General features: G+C 45.2%; 1 protein-coding gene across 1 annotated transcript; it reads right to left on the bottom strand.

Annotated features, from left to right (window-relative positions):
* Positions 1–2131: 2131 nt before the first annotated feature.
* Positions 2132–19532, bottom strand: GEMIN8 (gem nuclear organelle associated protein 8). The gene is made up of 4 exons (NM_001075731.2): positions 19409–19532; positions 12652–12697; positions 11328–11760; positions 2132–2680 (listed from the first exon to the last, which is right to left on the bottom strand). The coding sequence occupies exons 2-4, from the start codon at positions 12661–12663 to the stop codon at positions 2421–2423; spliced, it is 705 nt and encodes a 234-aa protein (NP_001069199.1). The 5' UTR covers positions 12664–12697; positions 19409–19532; the 3' UTR covers positions 2132–2420.
* Positions 19533–20540: the final 1008 nt, after the last annotated feature.

Below are 20540 nucleotides of genomic sequence, written 5' to 3'. Positions count from 1 at the left end.
AAGCCCTATATAAAGTCAAGTCATGTCTGACTCTTTGCAACCCCATGGACTGTAGCCTACCAGGCTCCTCTGTCCATGGGATTTTCCAGGCAATAGTACTGGAGTGGATTGCCATTTCCTTCTCCAGGGGATCTTCCCGACCCAGGGATCGAACCTGGGTCTCCCACATTGTAGACAGATGCTTAACCGTCTGAGCCACCAATTACTTAAAGCCCTATATAAGAGTTTGATAAAAACTTCATGTAATAGTTAATCCTAGAAATGAACTAAAAGAGAAATGATTTTGTCAGAAGTTTGCTGAATTTTGGGGGGCTTCCATTGAAGCTGGGTTCTATAATAACTTTTGTTATAAAGAAATGAAACATCAGAGAGACAGAGAAACCCCCTGGATGGGGACTCCATTCCTCTCACTGCCCAGAACCAAACTCATTCTGAAGCCGGTGTGTGTGAATATTTCCCAAGTTTATCAGTTTTAGTTCATAAATAGGCGTCCATGGTATGGATTCTTTGGAAGAAAGAATGATCCAGTTCCAAGTGTTGACATTGCTTTGGTTAGTTAAGAAGCCCGGCCCTTACCTCCCTCCCCTGAGCTCTTGCAGCACTGCCCCCCACCCTCAGTGCCCACCACCATGTCCCCAAGGGAAAAGACCATGGTCCAGCTAATTGGGATGGAAAGGACTAAACATCTGCTGTGTTAATGAATGAACAAGTGATCACACAAAGGACATTGGGGTAGAAGGACAGGTGGGGCTGAGGTGTCAGGAGCCAGTCCATCTGTTCCAAATGCCGACAGGGAGATATGTCCCCTTATCTGGAAGAAGCTCCACAGCCAGGACTTCTGTTGGCATTCTTGCAATTTTTAAAGATAGGCAATAGATAAGCATCAGCATTGATTGTGTATATACCACGTGGCCAGCGCTGTGTGTTTTCCAGGCACTGACTCCAGGTGGTCCTCAAGGTATCATGAAGTCCTACATCAGGAGTGAGGAACACCAAGCCCTGGGAGGTGAAAGGCACTCATCAGCAAGGGTGGGGCCAACCTGGGGGTTTCTCTAGGGGAAGGTAGCAGTGTCTTTTGGGAGGATAAACACTTCACTCTCAAATTGCCAAGAAAACTGCCATAATTAGAGGCTTCAGTTTGTATTTCTGCCTCAGTCACATTTATTTTCTATTTAGGTGTACAGGTTTCAAAGAAAAAAAGACAGAGAACCGCTAAAGATTTGAAATTTTGGTCACGTGTCACCACAGGGGAAGTTAATTCTGATTTTTGTCTGCAATACCCAAGCACAAACTGTACTCCAGTAATAAAACACGAGCTTGGAAAAATAAGCACCTGGGGCTGAGGAAAAGTAATGTATTTGTCTCAGGGCAGGGGCTGAAATGCGCAGCTAAGTGTTTCGAGGGAGAAACATGTCAATACTCTATCTTTTCACCAACCTTTGATGGATGTGCTAATCTTCGCAGGTCAGCGCAGTTCACCCTGGCAACGCACCAAAATAACTTATTTAAAAGGCAGCTGGCTTTTATAAGTGGACTGAGACATCCATTTTTAGGTTTTTGTTCCCTGAAATATATTCTCTTATCAAAACAGTATTCGCTATATGTAGTAAGAGTTCAATGACACCTTTGCTACCACCAAGGAGACTGCAGAGGTGAGCAAGTTTGGGAATCACTGTCCTTGGCTCTCAATTCTGGATGACTTTCAAGCTCTGTCGAGAAAAGCAGGTAACCAGAAGGACATCAGACACGGATTCTCATTCCTTTAGAGCAGGAGCTGGCAAGCTACCACCCACAGGCCAAACCTGGCCTGTTTTCATCAATAAAGTTTTATTGGCATGCGGTGATGCCCAGGCCTTTACTCACTATCTCTGGCTGTCTTCCTCCTGCAAGGGCAGAAATGAGGAGTTGGGACACAGACCATGCAGCCTGAAAGCCCGAACTAGGAACTCTGGCCCTTGACAGCACATGCACTCTGGTGAGCTCTGTACTCCTGGGCCAGCAGGTTTGCATCCTTCACAGCGGGGCTAGAGGACTTGGGGTGGGAGAGGACATCTGAGCCCCTGAAAGCCTTTGCCTAGCTCAGCTGGGTTAAAGAAAGAAGAAAAGAGAAACATAACGACTAGGCAGGATCTGCAAGTAAGAACTTTAATAAACTGGTCACTCTTATTGACATTCAAAACCAATAGGATGGATATGAAATTATTGTTTTATATTGAAAGAAAACCTCTCTTACAATAGGACGTGTTCTGCCCACTTCCAGGTGGCTGGCCTTATCACTACCCCCAGGGGACTTGGGTGAACATGCTAAGTTGTCGGCATTGAGCCCCCTTTCCCTGAGAAGAGCCATGGGAGAGGGGGAGAGGGTGACCGTGAAAGGCAACCAGAGGCAGAGGCAGGCAGGGGGACCCCCGGGGCGGGGCTCAGAACTTGAGCGGGATGACGGGCCAGTACTTGGGCTGCTTGCGGTCGCAGTGCTTGTCAAAGCTGAGCTGCATGGCTGTCTCCATAGCCTGGATCTTGGCGGCGCTGGCCCCGTACAGGCGCTTCATCTCAGCCTGGCGCCGCTCTCCAGGCCGCTCGGTTGGGGGCAGTGTGGAGCGGCCGCGCTTGTCGCAGTACAGGCCGTGGTCAGCATTCACGTAGTCTTTCAGGCGTGCTGCATCCAGCTGATGCTGCCGCCCTGGGAAGCAAGCAACATGCTCTGTGAGCCAGGTCGTCTCAGCTGGCCCTCACTTCCCTCTGCCTTCCCCTTTTAACTGTCAGGGCACTTGGCCCTAACCCGCTGGCTGGGAGCTTCTCAGACTCTAAGGCGTAACCCATGTGCAGTGATCACTATCTCCTTTAGGAAGAGCATCTCTCACTCACTCAGCACCCCCAAACTATCCACGTTCAGCAATGGGCCTGAAAAACAGAGGAGAAAAATGCAGCCCCTCAGGTTTCTCTGGGTCCACATGGCTGCCCACAAGCTGCCCCATAAGGCATAGCCAGTGGTACTCCCATGGGTTCAAACACTGGACCTGGCCAGCTGGGAAAGGAAACACTTCCTGCCAAGTCCAGGGCTGCAGTAGTAGTAATTCCCACCACAAGTGAGCTGGCGGGGGAAAAACAATCACCTCTGTGGAAGAGGTATGGGTTTGAGGTCATCTGGAAAAGGGTGAGTGCTAGCAGCTAGAGAACTTGAGGATGAGAAACGATCCCCACACACCTCCTCAACACAAATCACACGTGAGGAAAGGTGAACGGGTTTCAAGGCTGGCCAAAGGTAGGAAAGGCCCAAGAAAGCATGCTTCTGCAGATGGCAGGAAGGCCTCTGTGCTGCCTGCATCAGCCCACAGGCCACCTTCCTTCTGGATGGATGGGGCTTTTCCTTCGCTCCAGGCCAGCTTAGGCTCAACTTCATGATAGTGGGTTATATGCTCTCATCTCATCTAAATGGATTCTTGTAAAGCAACACGTATTTACTCAGGTTATCCTCCCCTCTCAGTTTTTACGGTAATAAGTCCTAGTAGCATAACTTTTATTCTTATGTAAACTAGAAACAACATAAAAATGTCAACAAAACCTGAGGTCAAATTTTAGCCAACTTACAGATTTTTCTAAGTGACTGTCAAGAACAGAGAATGCACACCTTTGTAGCCACTGCTGCTACCAAGAGAAATGCTACTTAGTAAGGACTGAAGATGGTTGTAGGGAATAAAACAATGATATAAATCATTTTTTCCTTGGTTAAAAAAAAGAAAGTAGAATGAAAGCTCAGTATGGAAGGGAACACAAGAGTGAGCACAAGTGAACTGTGAGATACTTATGTGCCTATGCTATTGATGTGGCTAGGTACAGACACTCACAAATCTCATTCACTTATAAATCACATCGTGGAGCTGGAGAGGAGTTTTATAAGCTTGGAAACATTAAAAATGCATGTGGCCATTTCTGTCTTAGCGTACCTGCAGCTTCTTTTTATATAAGGAGGTAGTATGTGGATAATCCAAATGACTGTCAAGCAAAAGAAATACAATATAACTGTTACCTTATCCACAGAAAAGACAGAATTGACCTAGTGTAAAAGGCAGAACTAAACCAAAATATTGGCCTGACATGCAAATGAATGGGAGGTCAACAAGCATTTGTTTCTCATTTCTGGTCTTTCTGGCAAATCTGAAACTTCAGGATTTAAGATGTTCAATTCTCATATGGGTATACGGGTGTTTCAATTCTAACCGCCCCCTCACCTCCACCGCCACGGCCAGGGACTTCTCTTCTGAAGGCTTGGCATCTCCACCCAAACCAGGGATAGTAGAGCCCCCCTGCTGCCTGTGACAGCCTAGGACATGTTGATAGTCCTCAGGCCCTGAGGAAACAGTTTCACACGGTCCCACAGAGCCTGTGCACGTGGAGGGCAGTGGTTCCCAGACTGTGGGCCTTTCACTCTCAAGCCTGTCCTAAGACTACCATAATTCCCACTGACAGGTTTAGTGACGCAACAGATGTTGAACTTCCTGTTGAAATCAGTCTCTGAGTTTACAAGTTTTAAAAAACACTGGAACCTTCTCTGTCTTTAGTGTTGCTCTCTGCCGTAAGAATATGTGAATTTAACCTTTTTACTTCTGCATCTTTGTTTTCCTTGTAACTTACCATGACTATTATCATGATGCTTCTTTCTGCTGCCCTTCTGACAAAGACTCTCATGGACATTGTGCGTGCTAAGTCGCTTCACTTGTGTCTGATTCTTTGTGATCCTAGGGACTGTAACCCACCAGGCTCCTCTGTCCATGGGATTCTCCAGGCAAGAACACTGGAGTGGGTTGCCATTTCTTTCTCTGGGAGATCTTCCTGACCCAGGGATCAAACCCACGTCTCTTATGTCTCCTGCACTGGGAGGCGGATTCTTTACCACCAGTGTCACTTAGGAAGCCTGCATAGCGGGTAGTTGCCCTCCAACATAGATCAGAGAGACAGGAAGCAGGGCCCCAGGCACCAGCGGCCTACCTGTGGGAGTCCACCCCGGGGAGGGCACTGTGGCCTTTACTCACCCCATCTCCCCAGCCCTGGGGAGGCTGCAATGCCTGACCCAAAGCAGGTGGTCAGAAGTGGTTGTCAACAGAAAGCTCGGGCAAAGGCCATACATTATTCTTTGTAAACAACTGTCCCTTCCAGATGCTGTTGGAGAAAAATGACAACCCAGTGATAGAGAAACAGATGCTCACCTCTCAAAAGGCACTGGGCAGAGCCTCTCCCGGAGGGCCTCTGAATCTCCCTGGGGAGAGGCACTACTGAGTTGTAGTCTGATTTTGTTCCCTCACATTTGAGTTGCTTTACCTTTACTTACATACACACACCCAAGTTCTAACATTAGACTCTTAATACAGACGTGAAACCTGGTCAGCTTCAAACCAAGCACATTCAGACTGGCTGGACTGGAGGCTACAGGTGACGCATGAAAGTACTTTAGGGCACACTGACCCAGGGATCCAAGCAAACCTCAGGATCAATACTCATTTGAGGGCATCCACTTATTTTGGGTTCTATTTATTGCTTCCTCCATCCCAGTGAAGGAAAGGAATGTCAATCACTGGCCATTTTTCTTTCTGTCAAAACAAGGTGAGGGCTCAGCCAACCAGATGGCTGACAAACAGAGGAGCTAAACATCACACTTCAGATATAACTGGCCCTTGTCATGCAGACATCAGTCATTTTTCCTGAAAACAGTTGTGGGACTCAGTGTTACTAAGCACTTTTTTCGTACAGGACATTTGCCCAAGGCAACTTGCTTTAAAACAAATCGGAGTATCTTTGTTGATTCCACCTTTAACACAGGGTTGTAGTGGGGTAAACCGCCTACAAATTTCCAGCTACCCAAAACCTCAGAAGCTCAGGGAATTTGGGGATGTAACTACAGATTGAGATGATTCTGGATTAGGGTGGATCTCAAATCCAATGAGAGTATCCTTCTGTGAGACAGAACAGGGCATATACAGACACGGGGGAAACCACGGGAAAATGGCAGCAGAGACAGCGCCCTTGTTGCCACAAGCCACTGAAAGCCAGGAGCTGCCAGGAGCTGGAGGAGGCAGGCCGTAGCTCCTTTCGAGGTGTGGCGCTGGTGACACCTTAACTTTGTCCTTCTGGCCTCCAGAACTGTGAGAGAAGAAACTTCTGTAGTTTTAAATCACACAGTTTGTGTAATTTGTTACAACAGTACTAGGAAACTAATTCCAGGGTTAACATGCACATAGAGCTAAAATAGGAAACACAGCATTAGACCATCAGGGAGAAACTCTACTCGACTCCATCTGGGTTCAGGCTATATAACCTTGATATTTTCACCTCAATCTACACATTCACATGATGCTACAAATGTAGACTTCAAGTCTATAAAGGAAAAAAAAAACTATCATGGGAAGTGACTTGGACTTCAGAGACCCTGACATAGCAGGAAAACATTTATTCAGTATTCCACAGATAATTAGCCCAAAGGCAGAACATTTTGGAGGACAAAGCATTAAGACAAAGAGTGTTAAAGAATGTGATTTCCCCCCATTTTTCTAGGATTAGCATGTCTGGTTATATTCTTTGCTGTGTTGCCAGGATTAATGACCTCAGCAGAACTGAGCGAAAGCACAGACTTGATTTATATCACTAATGCCTTGTTTCTGGCTCATCAGCAACACACCCAGAACACAGGTGCTTGCCAAGAGCTGGAGCCGTTTCTGATGGGTCTTCTCCCCTCCTCAGCCTGCATCCCTGACTCCATGACAAATGCAGTCCCCAAGTCCATGGGCAATCTCCATGTTTACTTTTAGAATAAGAGTCTCATGCTCTACCAACTGAGCTAGCCGGGCAGCTTACTTTTAGAATGAAAGTGCATTTCCAGCCCTCCCTTCCATTTTTCTAGGGCCATTCACACATGTCCTCTCATAAACTTGTTGATGCCCATCTGAACATCTGGACTAGATGAGACACACACACGGTGGAACTGTGCTCCACCAGCATGCTCCTACACTTGAACCTCACTGACGAAACCAGGATGGCTCACTAGACACCGGGCCGTAGACTTCGCTATATCCTCCAGGTTTTCCAGGGAGGATGGGCTGGGGTTCCAGCAGACTGACTGAAGGCTCACTAGGAAGCCTAGAGTCTACACCTTCCTGCTCGGGGAAGGCAGTGGGGAGCAGGTGTGGGTACCAAAGAGTGGAGCAGACACGCCCATCACACGCACACGAACCACATCTGGGCCCTTCGGTAAGAACAGTGCTTTGAGTGCTGCACAGGCATGCACTGACCCCTTTCCTTTCCCTCTCACTGCACACAGATCCAGTACCTCAAAGCTGAGCGCACACTCCATTTCTCCACAATCACTTGGTGGAACTCCTCTGACAGCTGAGCCCACTGGCTCTTCCCCTCACTTGCAAAGCTACCCATGACCCGCACCCCAGACAACTCTTCTAGTATCCTTTTAAACTCGATTTTTGTCTTCTCTTCCCACACCAGTTTATGCTCTTTGAGACAATGTCCCTGTTTGCACCTGACATCTACCCCCAAAGTATCAGACTGGTTCTCAGTGAGACAACAGTGGTGTTTGTTTCAGGGGGCCTCCTTCTTAAGTATTAGGATGAGGACCTCACAGTCTCAGTTCATTGTTATTTATGACTAAAAATGATGCCTTTATTAACCTAACAGTTATTTTCCCTAAGAAATACCTGACAACACAAGTCAACCTTTTAAAACTTCACAACCATCTAATTTCCCTTAAGTAATATTACCAGTGAAGTTTTAAATAACAGAAATAACCATTAAGGAAATGTGATATAGAACCATCAAAAGCATGCCTGTTACCCCTGCACAAGAGGAGTTCTTTATCATAGTTAATTAAAAACATTTATCATGGAAATATGTGAAATTAGAGATTCTCTAGAACAGTAATCACAAACAAGAACACGCTGTCCACGCTAAAGGATTTTATCCCAAGAAAACATTAAATAAGACTCAGATGACACTAAACTGTAAAATGTGTAAGTTCTTGTGCAGGTGAGTAATCCGGAAGAAGCTAAATCTTTCAAGTTTATCTACGTTTTCCCTTGCTAGTAATATCTGATACAATCTATGTTCTCTAAATGATTCATGTGATGGGCTGGGTTTGCCCTGATTGAATAAATAGCTTCTAGTGGCTCGAAGAGCAAAACAACTTCAACCAAATATTCACACGATGCAGGTCCCTCATGTCTTTATTCAAACATCTACCAGCTGTGTGTGTAGCCGAACCTCCGTGAGCATTTCTAGCAGAGGTAATGGATTGGAAAGCACTGTGGGCATTCCAATTACTTACATCTGAGTGCCATCATTCATGACTGCTCCGAGGAACACATATTGATCCTGTACACCACTGAAAGAGCTGCTGGAAAACCTGGCGCTGGTGAAGCCATGCCTGTTATTTTTGGAGGGGCAGCATCAGGCCCCAGCAGCTGCTTCTCAGACAGACCATGTCTTTCGTGAGAAGATTCAATTCTGACACCAAAGCCTATTCTCACCCTCACCAGACAACTCTCATGTCTCCCAGGAACCTGACAATGCTTCCAGGGCAGATGCCCTTGTCTCCTACACTCACTCAGAAACTTCTAACTCCTCACTTGGGTATAGATATTTCAGGTTTATTTTAAATTAGCAGGTCATTCAAAATGGCCTTTTATGGCTGGGGTTTGCTCCCATCCTTAATTACAACTTCTGTCACAAAAGAAGTGCTCTTTCTGGCAGGAAGAACATGGTCTTCTGCCTTGGGTAAGGACAAGAGAAATAAGCACTGGCTTCCTCATATTTTCTTTTCCAAAAGCTTGTAACAGCATTCCAAACACAAATGGACGTGCTCCAATGACGACCCTCCCTCATCCGTTTATATACTTTTAAATTAGACCCATGGTTATTTCCAGTGTATTTTGAAAAAAGGTAAAATTTCTTTCTGAAGATCATGGAAAGACATGTATTCTGTGTGTAATAGAAAGTAGTTTTAAAAAGACTTGTTTGGATGTACTTTCTGATATGCAAAAAAGAAGCCAACAGTTTAATCAAAAGAAGGGAAGTAAAACAACTGAATGAGTAGTGAGAACCACAGGCAGATACTAAAGGCCACGAGGCTTTACACACAGCCCACTGCTCAGTTCCTTGCACTCGTGTCCGACTCTGTGTGACCCCATAGACAGCAGCCCACCAGGCTCCCCCGTCCCTGGGATTCTCCAGGCAAGAACACCAGAGTGGGTTGCCATTTCCTTCTCCAGTGAATGAAAGTGAAAAGTGAAAGTGAAGTCGCTCAGTCGTGTCCGACTCTTAGCTACCCCATGGACTGCAGCCCACCAGGCTCCTCCATCCATGGGATTTTCCAGGCAAGAGTATTGGAGTTGGGTGCCATTGCCTTCTCTCCTTGCACTCAGGGGGCATCAATAAATGCTCACCCACCTGTAAGTAGGAACATACAGATCAATCAAGATGTAAATGAAATCACACATCCCCTGGTTTCTATGCCTCTGTTTACTAGAAAATTCTAAGTAAAATATATATGATTAGAATGCAATAAAAACAATATTGAGACTGCCTACCGAAGAATTGATGCTTTTGAACTGTGGTGTTGGAGAAGACTCTTTAGAGTCCCTTGGACTGCAAGGAGATCCACCCAGTCCATTCTAAAGGAGATCAGTCCTAGGTGTTTTTTGGAAGGAATGCTGCTAAAGCTGAAACTCCAGTACTTTGACCACCTCGTGTGAAGAGTTGACTCATTGGAAAAGACTCTGATGCTGGGAGGGATTGGGGGCAGGAGGAAAAGGGGACGACAGAAGTTGAGGTAACTGGATGGCATCACCGACTCGATGGACATGAGTTTGAGTGAACTCCGGGAGATGGTGATGGACAGGGAGGCCTGGCGTGCTGCGATTCATGGGGTCGCAAGGAGTCGGACACGACTGAGCGACTGAACTCAACTGAACTGAACTGGTTGTAATGGGCTTCCCTGGTGGTTCAGATGGTAAAGTATCAGCATACAACGCAGGAGACCTGGGTTCGATCCCTGGGTTGGGAAGATCCACTGGAGGAGGGCACGGCAACCCACTCCAGTATTCTTGCCTGGAGAATCCCCATGGACAGAGGTGCCTGGGAGGCTACAGTCCATGGGGTCACAGAGAGTCTGACACAACTGAGCAACAAAGCACACACACTGGTTGTAATAGGGAGAAAAGCATTTGTATGTCTGTTAGAGACACTTAAAATGCAAATGGGCTGGTGACTCTTAATAGTAAGGAAAGTACAAAGAACAACTTTAGTTTTTTGTGGCAAGTTACTAAGGAATTAAAAAAAGAAAATTCCTACTTTCTGACTGAAGATGTAAGACCATTATCACAATTCTCCAACCCTAGGGTAAGACAGCCACAATGAAGGATCAAACAAGAGAGGGTAAGTACCAGGCATTTTGTTGCTCTGTTTAGGTTCTCACTGGTCTCCATTCTGAAGGGAGCTTGAGATTTAAGACTTGGTGGCTTTGCAGCACCAGGGCAGTCTCTCAGTTGTGTACCAGTGAGCTGGCAACAGTACTTTAGGAACCGAATGATCTCAGGGACAAAATCTCCTTCCTAAGCTTGTGCTAGATGAATAAGCACAGAGATTGGACAGACCTTGGTTTGAATCCTAATAGCAAATTACTAGTTGGTCTCATAGAACAAGTCCAGAAACCTCCTGAGGTTTCACACGTGAGAAAAGTCCAGTTTCCTCATGTGTGAAATGGGCTTAAAGCCCTAAAGGATTGTTGTGTAGGTTAGGGAATACATACATACACACGCGCATGCAAATATATTCCACCCAGTGTACTGCCTAAAATTCAGTGATAGAGGTGCTATTAGGATAAGTTTTGTTCTAGAATTTAAAAGGGGCTTCCCCAGTGGCTCAGTGGTAAAGAATCTGCCTGCTGACCCAGAAGACACTGGAGATGCAGGTTTGATCCCTGGGTGGAGAAGATCCCCTGGAGAAGAGAATGGCAACCCACTCCAGTATTCTTGCCTGAAGAATCCCATGGACAGAGGAGCCTGGCAGGCTACAGTCAGTCCATGGGCTTGCAGAGTCAGACATGACTGAGCCAGCCACTAAACCACCACCACCACTACAACAAGGATTTTTTTTTTTTAAGTCCTATATTGAAACAACTCTGGAAAACTAATGTAAGTGAGGTACCACATCACAAGTGCTTTTTCCAGGCTTAGGATTCGGTTTGACTATTACCTGGACCCAAGTAAGGGGTTAGAAGTTTGTACATGAGGGCAGGAAGACAGGCCCAGGGCGGGGCGGGCTGTACTTACGGAGCTCCTCCCGGTGCTGCTCGGTCTCCGCGAAGTACTGGCGCAGTTCATCGGTGATCACCATGTTGCTCAGGTCGCACACTATGCCGCAGTCGTCAGACTCGCTATCGTTGTCCTCTGCGAACCGGGCTGGCTTTTCTGTGCTGCGTCGTTGTGGTCCCGGCTTGCCGGGACGTGAACGCCTGCGGCAGGCATCCCCGGAAGCCGAGGGAGACTTGGAGCGGGACTTAGGACTTGTGCCACCCTTGGCGGCAGGGCTCTGGGCAAGATCAGTGGCTGGGTAGTACCACGGGGAAGTGACGACTGATTCCACCGCCTTCTGATAGGCACTCTGGTGGCTGCGCATCCACGCCATGGCTTGATGGTAATGCTGCCAGTACCTTGCATAGACTGGATGAGAGGACCAAGACTCGGAAGCCTGTGTGGATTCCGACTGCAAAACACAGAGACTGCAGGCTAGACACCACATGGGTTCAGCCTCAAAAGAAACCTTCAAACAGTCAATCAACTAACCTTTGTACTGTGTTATCTACTAAATACCTCCTCCTCATTAGGATGCCTGGGGGCCAAAGAGGATATAAGACAGGTCCACGCCCATGAGTGCACGCTTGTTCTGAAGTACTTGCACATGACGTAGGCACTGAACAATGACTGAGGTGGCAGCCCATGATAAACTAGCTGCTGCTGCTGCTAAGTTGCTTCAGTCGCGTCCGACTCTGTGCGACCCGAGACGGCAGCCCACCCAGCTCCTCTGTCCCTGGGATTCTCCAGGCAAGAACACTGGAGTGGGTTGCCACTGCCTTCTCCAATGCATGTATGCATGCTAAGTCGCTTCAGTCATGTCCGACTCTATATGACCCCATGGACAGCAGCCCACCAGGCTCCTCTGTCCACAGGATTCTCCAGGCAAAAATACTGGAGTGGGTTGCCATTTCCTTCTCCCTGATAAAACTAGGGACAGAGGCTAATAATAATCATTTTTAGATGACATGCAGGGAGCAATGAGGAGCCACTGCCTATCATCCTGGACCTTTCAACCTGCTGCAATGAAGTGACCAATTCCAAGTTAGAAATGCCTGCCAAGAAGCATGGGGATTACTGAGGATGATGTTCTCTGGTCCCTCCCTCTCTGGCCCCTAAACACCTGCGGGCCCTCAGTGCCTGGGACAGAAGCTGACTAGCCACGCATCCCATGGTGCTTTACTTATAGCTTTCTGATGTATCCCTTTGTTCTACTCCATCATGCAATGAGACACTAAGACTTTTAAAGTGAAAATGTACCTTTTTTTTTTTTCCTCTCATGAGTTAAAACGAAAAATCTTACCTTTGCCTCCATCTCTGACTGTGAAAGTCCAAACCGAGCCCCGAAACTAGAAAAGAACAAGTCCAGGGCAGACATCTGGTCAGTCCAGTGGTGTGAGGTTTGTGGCCATTTCCCCAATAGCTACCTCTTGTGATTTACTGATATGGCAGGAAACACCTCAAGGTAAAGTTTAATTTGCAGCTGCACCTTTTACAACCTATTTAAAACAGACTTAAAATTTCCCCCTCCTGTTCAAGGGTTCAGAGATGCTCAAAGTGCCAGCATGTACCAGAAGGTACCTAAGAAAAAAGTTAAACAAAAGCAATAGCCTAAAACCCATGAGAATTTAAGCATCTATGAGACGAAACCCCTAAACAATGTGATGCTGAGCAAACAGGTACTTGGGTTTTGAAACTCTGGAAATCAGATACTGAAGGAGTCCTATTTCTCCTACTTCACTTAATTATAGGGTAGAATCTGAAAACCTCCAAGCCTTAAGAAATAAACTCGACTTATTCTGTAACCTCCATCAGATGTTTTGCTATGGTTAATGTGGAAAACTGGTAAGTTAAATTGACCACATCTTTTAAGATTTAGACTAAAGAGAATGATTCACATTCTTTTTAAATATAAGCAGCTTTCAAATAGAGTATTTCCAAGAGGACTGACATGGTCTTCTGTAAATTTATCTTAAACACAGCCCACACTTCTTGTTACCTGTTCTAAATTCACACACACATAGTAAATGTAAACTGGGGGAAAGTGAACAAATGTAGTGAAAATACAAGTGTAAATGAATGTTCACATTAGTTTGAAACTATAAAGGCTTGAAACATGAGCAAGTATCTGAAAGTGTGGCTAACTGCTATGTGCTTTAGAGGCTACTGAAGAAATACATTTAAACACAGTCAATACAATTAAGGAGCTAACCACCTAGAGAGGTAAAACAAACACAAGAGAAATTATAGTAGAAATCAGTGTATATTAATACTCGAGTGCTAAAGGGTAAGGTGTAGCCTTTAAGTGGCTAATTCCCTCCTGTCAGGTTTTCTATCTCCACCACTGAAATCTGAACAGTTTTCTGAGTGCCTGAAGCACATAATGACATTAAAGTGAACTTCATGTGATTCTTAATCAAATTTGTTTCAGAGATTAACAATTAGCATAGGAATTAAATTAGAAAAGCCTAGGAGACATCTGTGCATCTTGGGGAAATTAAGAGTTTTGAATCCTGACTTCTACACCTTAGAAAATACATACTGCAGCCTACCAGGCTCGTCCATCCATGGGATTTGCCAGGCAAGGGTACTGGAGAGGGTTGCCATCGCCTTCTCTGTACTTAGAACCAGATCAATGTAAATATTAATTATCTCAAACTGGGAGATCTGACAGCTTCCAATATGTAATAAATATTACTGTGATTGAACACTACTGCAGATCCCAGACAACCCTGTTTTTACTTATAATTGGGAAAGTCCAGTCTGGCTTTAGAAGCAGTAGTACCAATATTCTGCAAATACACAAAATGGCTTATGAAAGGCTACCCTCTGCAGAGCGAGAAGTCAGGCACATGTGACAGAGTAGACAACTGTTTAAGAGGTTCGAGTGTAATTCATCACGTTTGCTAGGCAGTTCAAATGTCAATGGCTGTGATTAAAAAGGGATGGGAGTGCTAATTTGAGGAGTGGTTACTTATGTATGCATTTGATTCAACAAATAATTTGACAGAAGGACTGCCATGTTCCACTGCCTCAGAAATCACTAAAGGCACTCTAGCACTTTGGCAAGAAAGCAGCCAGGACAAGGGGCTGGGATGAAGAAAGCCAGTTCCTGCACTTGGATCAGAAGTCACTCAGATTCAGCCCTGGGTGCCGACTATCAATAAAGCATTATCAATTCATTGCCAAGAGGTTGGCCTCTTTTAAGACCCAGGCCATGAAGGAAAGATGAATTTACATCCATCATGGAATACAGGCAACTTTGTCGATTTTACTGATTATGCTTTCCTCATTGTCTAGCCACTGGGACACTTATAGTGCCATCTTCCAACATGTTTAGAGTCCTCAGGCTCTATGTTCAATATGCTGCTCCTTCTGTCCTTGGCTTTATTATTTTCCCTCCTCATATTCCAAAACATATGTGTCATATGCTTTTACATCTTAAGTATCTTTAAGGTTCTTAAAATCCTATAGATACTCAATTAAAAAGGGTATTGATTATATGTGGAATCTTAAAAAAAAATACAAATTAACTTATATACAAAACAGAGAGAGACCCACACAAGCTTATGGTTATCAAAGGGGAAATGGGAGGGGGGTATAAGTTACAAGTTTGGGATTAACATATACACATTACTATATATAAAACAGATAACCAACATGGACATACTGTATAGCACAGGGAACTCTACTCAATATTTTGTAATAACCTATAAAGGAAATGAATCTGAAAAAGAATATATGACTGAATCACTTTGCTGTATACCTGAAAGTAACACAACACTGTAAATCAACTATACTTCAATAAAAATAATAAGTAAAAAAGTTTTCTTTAGGTTGAAAAAATAGTTCCTGAGAATGAATGACAAATTAATCAATTCTCTCTCAAATCAAATACAATAAAGTATAGAAAAACATGTCCAAAGAAAGTAGCTTGCAGAGACCTTTGTAATTATTGTTAGCTGGCTATTTCCAGTATTACTCTTGGTATTTTATACCAGCAAATTTTTTTCTCTAAAGGGCCAAATACTCTGGGCCTGTGGGCCACATATCCTGCTACATAGCCTTCCTCTTTTTTTTTTTAATTGAAAAGACCACCCAGTAACAATGTAAACAGCATTCTTAGTCATGGGCCATCACATGCCCACCTCTCCCTAATGTTAATCCATTATGATGCTGTAGAGACCCTGCCCTCAGTATGCTAAGCATCCCACCTATTCCTCGCTTTGCACTCAGTGGAAGAACTGAGATTCTCACACAGCTCAGAAGTTACCAGGCTCAGAATACGACCAGTGCAAACAAGAAAACTGATTATGACCAATAGAAATCATGGTGACCAGTTCCTAATACTGGGGACAAAGGAATCCTGTCTGTGACTAAATAAGCAAATCGGACTATTTCTTAAAGCTACACAGACCTTAAAGACTTAATTAAGAACAAAACAAAACAAAATTCTAACTCCTGGAAAAGAGGATCAATCAACAGGGCTTAGAAAGCACATGCAGTGCCCTGATTTCTGCTGGAGATCCTACAAGCTGCCCGGGCCTTGCAGGAACTCAACAAGGGACAGGAAGCAGGAGAGAGTTCCGAGTGTCTATTCCTTGGAAGAAGGAACCCATATCCTCCCCAGCTAACCGCATGTGTCAGCACCCAAAGGAAGGTGAGAACCTCCCTGAGGAATGGGCCCTGTTAACTTTTTTAAACTGGGTACTCTTTCCACACAGAGAGCTTAAGGACCTAATAAAACTGCTGGGGCTTCTGAAAAGCCAACATTAAAAGAATTCTTGACACTACCACAGTACTTTCACACATTACTACCATCTCAAAGAAAAGAAAGCTTATGGGAACAGCAGATGGGAGATGCCCTTTCAGTGGTCTTTAATTCGATCTTCCCTTCCCCACCTTCCCAGGAGCGTCTCGTACTCTTTTATGGCGCCTGGCTTCGTGGCCACTCTTCTCCTAGTGGGAGGTGGAGCTGATAGAAGAGAGAGGGTTGATGTCAGGGGAGGCTGGGACCCACAGCCCTACCAACTGGGCAGCCCTCCCCAGGGAGGACAATGGCACAATAGTCACTGCCCAGCTGAGCCCAGGCGAGCACAGAGACCCAATTCATTGTCTGTCCTCAGCCAACAGAGGAGGAAGGAAAAAAACAGCACTGAGGTCATTCACGAAACACTGCCGAGGCCCACAGGCGAAAGACAGTGCCTCTGAGTCTTGAATGATACATTTTCCCATATAGCCCTTCTTAAAAAATGCACTCATTCTTCAATGACTCGGCTTATCCTGAGAGATATATTTAAAAATGCCTAACTATACATGAACAACAACAGACAAGAGCTTTGTGGTTTTCAATGAATAAAACGTGACTTTCCATTGAGTCCTTGAAAATTTCCACCAAGCAGTTGAAAATTTCCACCTATAAGCAATGTGGCTTTGTTGAGAGGTAGTCATACTGTATACAATCTTTTAACTGCCTATTTAGATTCTTATAAACATAGGGTCTAGGACACCTCATAGCAACCAGATAGATGAAACACAAATTCCCTTTGAAACGATAATGGATATTCTATAACTGGATTTTCCTCTCTATCCTGCTTTCCCACTAGAATTCTGAAGATTGAATACATGAAGACTCCTCTACTTTGTGAGTTTTGCAAAGAAACACATTTAGTGTTGGTCATTAAATAAGTTATGCAGGTTTCCTATAAGGCTCTCAGTAATTTGGTTCTTGAGGCAACCATAGAATTTGGGGGATCTAATTAGGCCTTCAGTATACACTGTTTCAAGGTTGAAAAAACCGGGTCTGCTGGAGACTCCTCAAAATGAATGACTGCATGGTACAGAAATGTGAATTACAGACAGTCACATGAGATTCTACGGACTCTCTGGATATGAGGTAATAACCCTATCAAAGATGTCTCCCAATAACACACATGCTGGTAGCAACGTCCTCAACTAATATAAATGAGAAAAGGAGGTTTTTAGGGAGCAGAGCTTCTTCTTGTCACCCCTAGCTACAATCTGAGGCTGGCAAATTCATCTGGCTTGCTGCCCTCAGAGGCTCCCTCCTGCGGCTTGGCATGGTCTCTGCTCAGTGATTTGGACATCAGAGATGGCTCAAGTCTGAACGGCCTTTTCCCACCCTCAGCAGGCCAAGCTCCATTTCTGCCAGGAACAGGCCTCCTACAAGCCCATGAGCTGGGGTTCAGAAGGCCTGCCCCTCTCTGCCTCTAACAGTTCAAACTGATGGGTGAAGGAGCCCTAAACCTGAGTTTGATTTCCTTTTCATTCCCTCCATTCCAAACCCCAGTTTACTCTTCTGGTTGTTGCTAAAAGAAGCTATATCACAAAGAAGGCACAGGTGGGAGAGCAGAAAGGCTGAAAGGATAGTTAACAATTCTTCTGTTTTATACAAATCATACTGCACCCACTGAATGGTACTGTTTCGTCAGCTAGGGTGAGGGATTTGTGAATGTATTTATTCCCAAGTTCACCAATCCCCATGTCACTAACTCACCAATTCCCTGTGTGAAATACGAGGACACCCCCAAACAAAACTAACTCCTGACTCATGAACACAACAGGCAATGGAAAATTAACCAAAAAGGTCTAACCATGACTAGTTATTTGGAACCAGTCACTTGGAAATAGTTACTTGGAATGAAGTTCCAAGAGTTCAGCATCTATTTTGTGAATTCTCCAACCTCTACTCTATGCTTATTTGTTCAATTTTCTCCCTATCCTTCTCATCTCACCCTATCCTTAAATGTTGCACCCTAAAAAACAAAATAATCCTTTGCCATCTATAAAACACTTTTAGAATGAAAATTCTCTCTGGAGCTTTAGTTTATATACTTGCCTAGCACAGCAACGAATAATCAGAGTTCTGTATGCCTTACTGTGAACTTGCCTTCAGTTATGCCAATCCAGAGTTACTAGCTAACGGTCTTTGAAAATATATTTTTGTTCACAATGCCATCCCAAAGGGACTGTTACTCCTATAAACTATATTAGTATAAACTGTACTTGTAAAGGTTACAGCCTTCACCGGGTGCCCGCAGCGGGGAAGCGCACAGGGTAGAAGACCCACGGCGCCTCTCCCCGCCGCCCTCGGGTTGCCCAGAGACCGGAGGTGGCACCACGAGTCGGGTCAGCCAGACACACCACACAGGAGCCTGGGAACTCTCAAAGTAATGCCAGAAATGTGATTTGTGTTATTAATCTTCACTCTAGACTTTCAAGTAATGTTCTGACTTAAAGTGAAAAACAGCTGAATACAGAACCTAGCTTGTGAAACAACTTAAAAAAAATTCCTGGAAAAAAAAAATTGTTCAGAACCATCTGGTCTATACTAAGGAACTCTGAAGATTTCGGAGCTAAAAGGTACTTCGTTGGCAACTGGTTTGACTTCACTTAATTACTGAGGAAGAAAAGAGGGAAAAGACCTTCCCCACCTCCTCAGGTAAGGAGCAGAGAAGGCTGTAGGTGCCAAATATTCTCCAGATAACTTCCATCAAAGCCTCAGATCTCCCATAGAGGTCAACATGCGAGGGAAAAGAGAAAATCCCAATTTTTGGGTAGACGGGCCAATATCCTAGACATCCTTCTAAGAACGAGGCTGACCTGGGCTATCTTCTGTTCCAATACTGGGCTGGGTGGGCAAAGCGAGTTCACCTTTCAGACCTAGCTTAAAGTGTTACTTGGCACATCAGAATCGCATGGGGGCGCTTTCATAAAAATAACCAATACCTGGGCCCCACTTCGAGAGATTTGAACTTAACTGGTCTGGGATGGAGGCCCGGGCATTTTAAAGCCACCCAGTGATTCTGATGCACAGCAGAGCTGAGAGGCTCTGGAACCCGTCCCCTCTCACAATTCACCACCAGTGATTTAGGGGGTCTCATGGGCCTCTGGCCCATCTTTTGCCGAGGGATGGTGATAAATACGACAATGTGATAGCCAAGCTCTAAGCTCTCCTGGCCTCTGAGGAAGTCAAGCTCACGGGACTCTTCCTTCACTCCCCAAATGAAACCCAACCGTCCCCAGAGGGGACGCGTCACCTCAAAGGCTCGTAGCTTGCGAATCCTGGGCGGTGGGCGAGCCGAGACCTATTTCCGCTTGGAAACTGGCTGAAACTAGTGGGCGACCGTTACGGGGCTGACTAGAAGAAGGTTTCCGGCGCGGATCACGTGGCTGCGACGCGCCGGAACTCCCGCCCTCCCCGCGGTGACGTCAAATCAGCGCCACGTTCCGCACCACGCAAGGGGCGTGGCGCGGAATGGGGCTCCTCCTCTTGAGGCGGAGCGTGGGGACGGCCGTTATAGTGACCGGATCGCGGCACTCGGGTGGGATCGGGTAGTGGGCGGGGTGTACTCGTCTCTGCGCGGGTCTCGTGTCCACAACAGTTTCTTGGCGTTTAACTCTTCGCTCTTCTCTCAACGTTCTCAGCTTCGTTCCCTTGTGTTTAGTTAGCCTTTTCCTTTTTTTTTAAACGGAGCGTGGTTGTGGCCCAGGAAGAAACATCCCGACTTTGAAATAGTCATACAGAGATGCGTTTGAGTCCGATTCTAGCCTCCCTAAGCCTCAGGTTCTTGTCCCGAAAAAGTGACTAATACCAGTGCACAGTGCCTGGTATATAACAGACAAAAATTAGTGCCTATTAATTAGCATTTTTATCATCACAATAATTAGCAATATCTCTGCTGTTAGGGTCGCAAAGGATCAATAATAAACAAGCATAAATCACTGGAAATCTAAGTGGCATACCTTCCCGGGGTAATTTGGCAAAATGCAGCAAGAGCAGAGAGGGGGCATATTTTTGTACTAGAATGTTCACTTCTGAGAATTTATCCTAAAGAAAAACACACATAAACCGGATGCTCACTGCAGAATTATTTCAAAAACCGGAGATTGGAAACAAATTCCTAATAAGAGTAGATGGCTAGTTCAATTAGGCTTTATCAATGGTGTGAACGTTATTACCATGTTATTCTTTTTTTTTTTTTTCATGTTATTCTTATACTCTAGAAGAATCAAATACTGTGGAAGAAAAGTAACAAATCTGTATGGATGCCCACTGTGGTCAGGTATTATTCCATATCTGCACAGTCCACCGCAGCCATTTACCCTGTGTGGCTGTTGAGAGCTTGAGATGTAGTCTGTATTGAGGTGGGCTTTAAGGGTAAATTACAC

The sequence above is a fragment of the Bos taurus genome, chromosome X (genome assembly GCF_002263795.3).
Source record: "Bos taurus isolate L1 Dominette 01449 registration number 42190680 breed Hereford chromosome X, ARS-UCD2.0, whole genome shotgun sequence".
Lineage (NCBI taxonomy): Eukaryota > Metazoa > Chordata > Mammalia > Artiodactyla > Bovidae > Bos > Bos taurus.
This window is presented reverse-complemented; position numbering and strand designations above follow the sequence as displayed.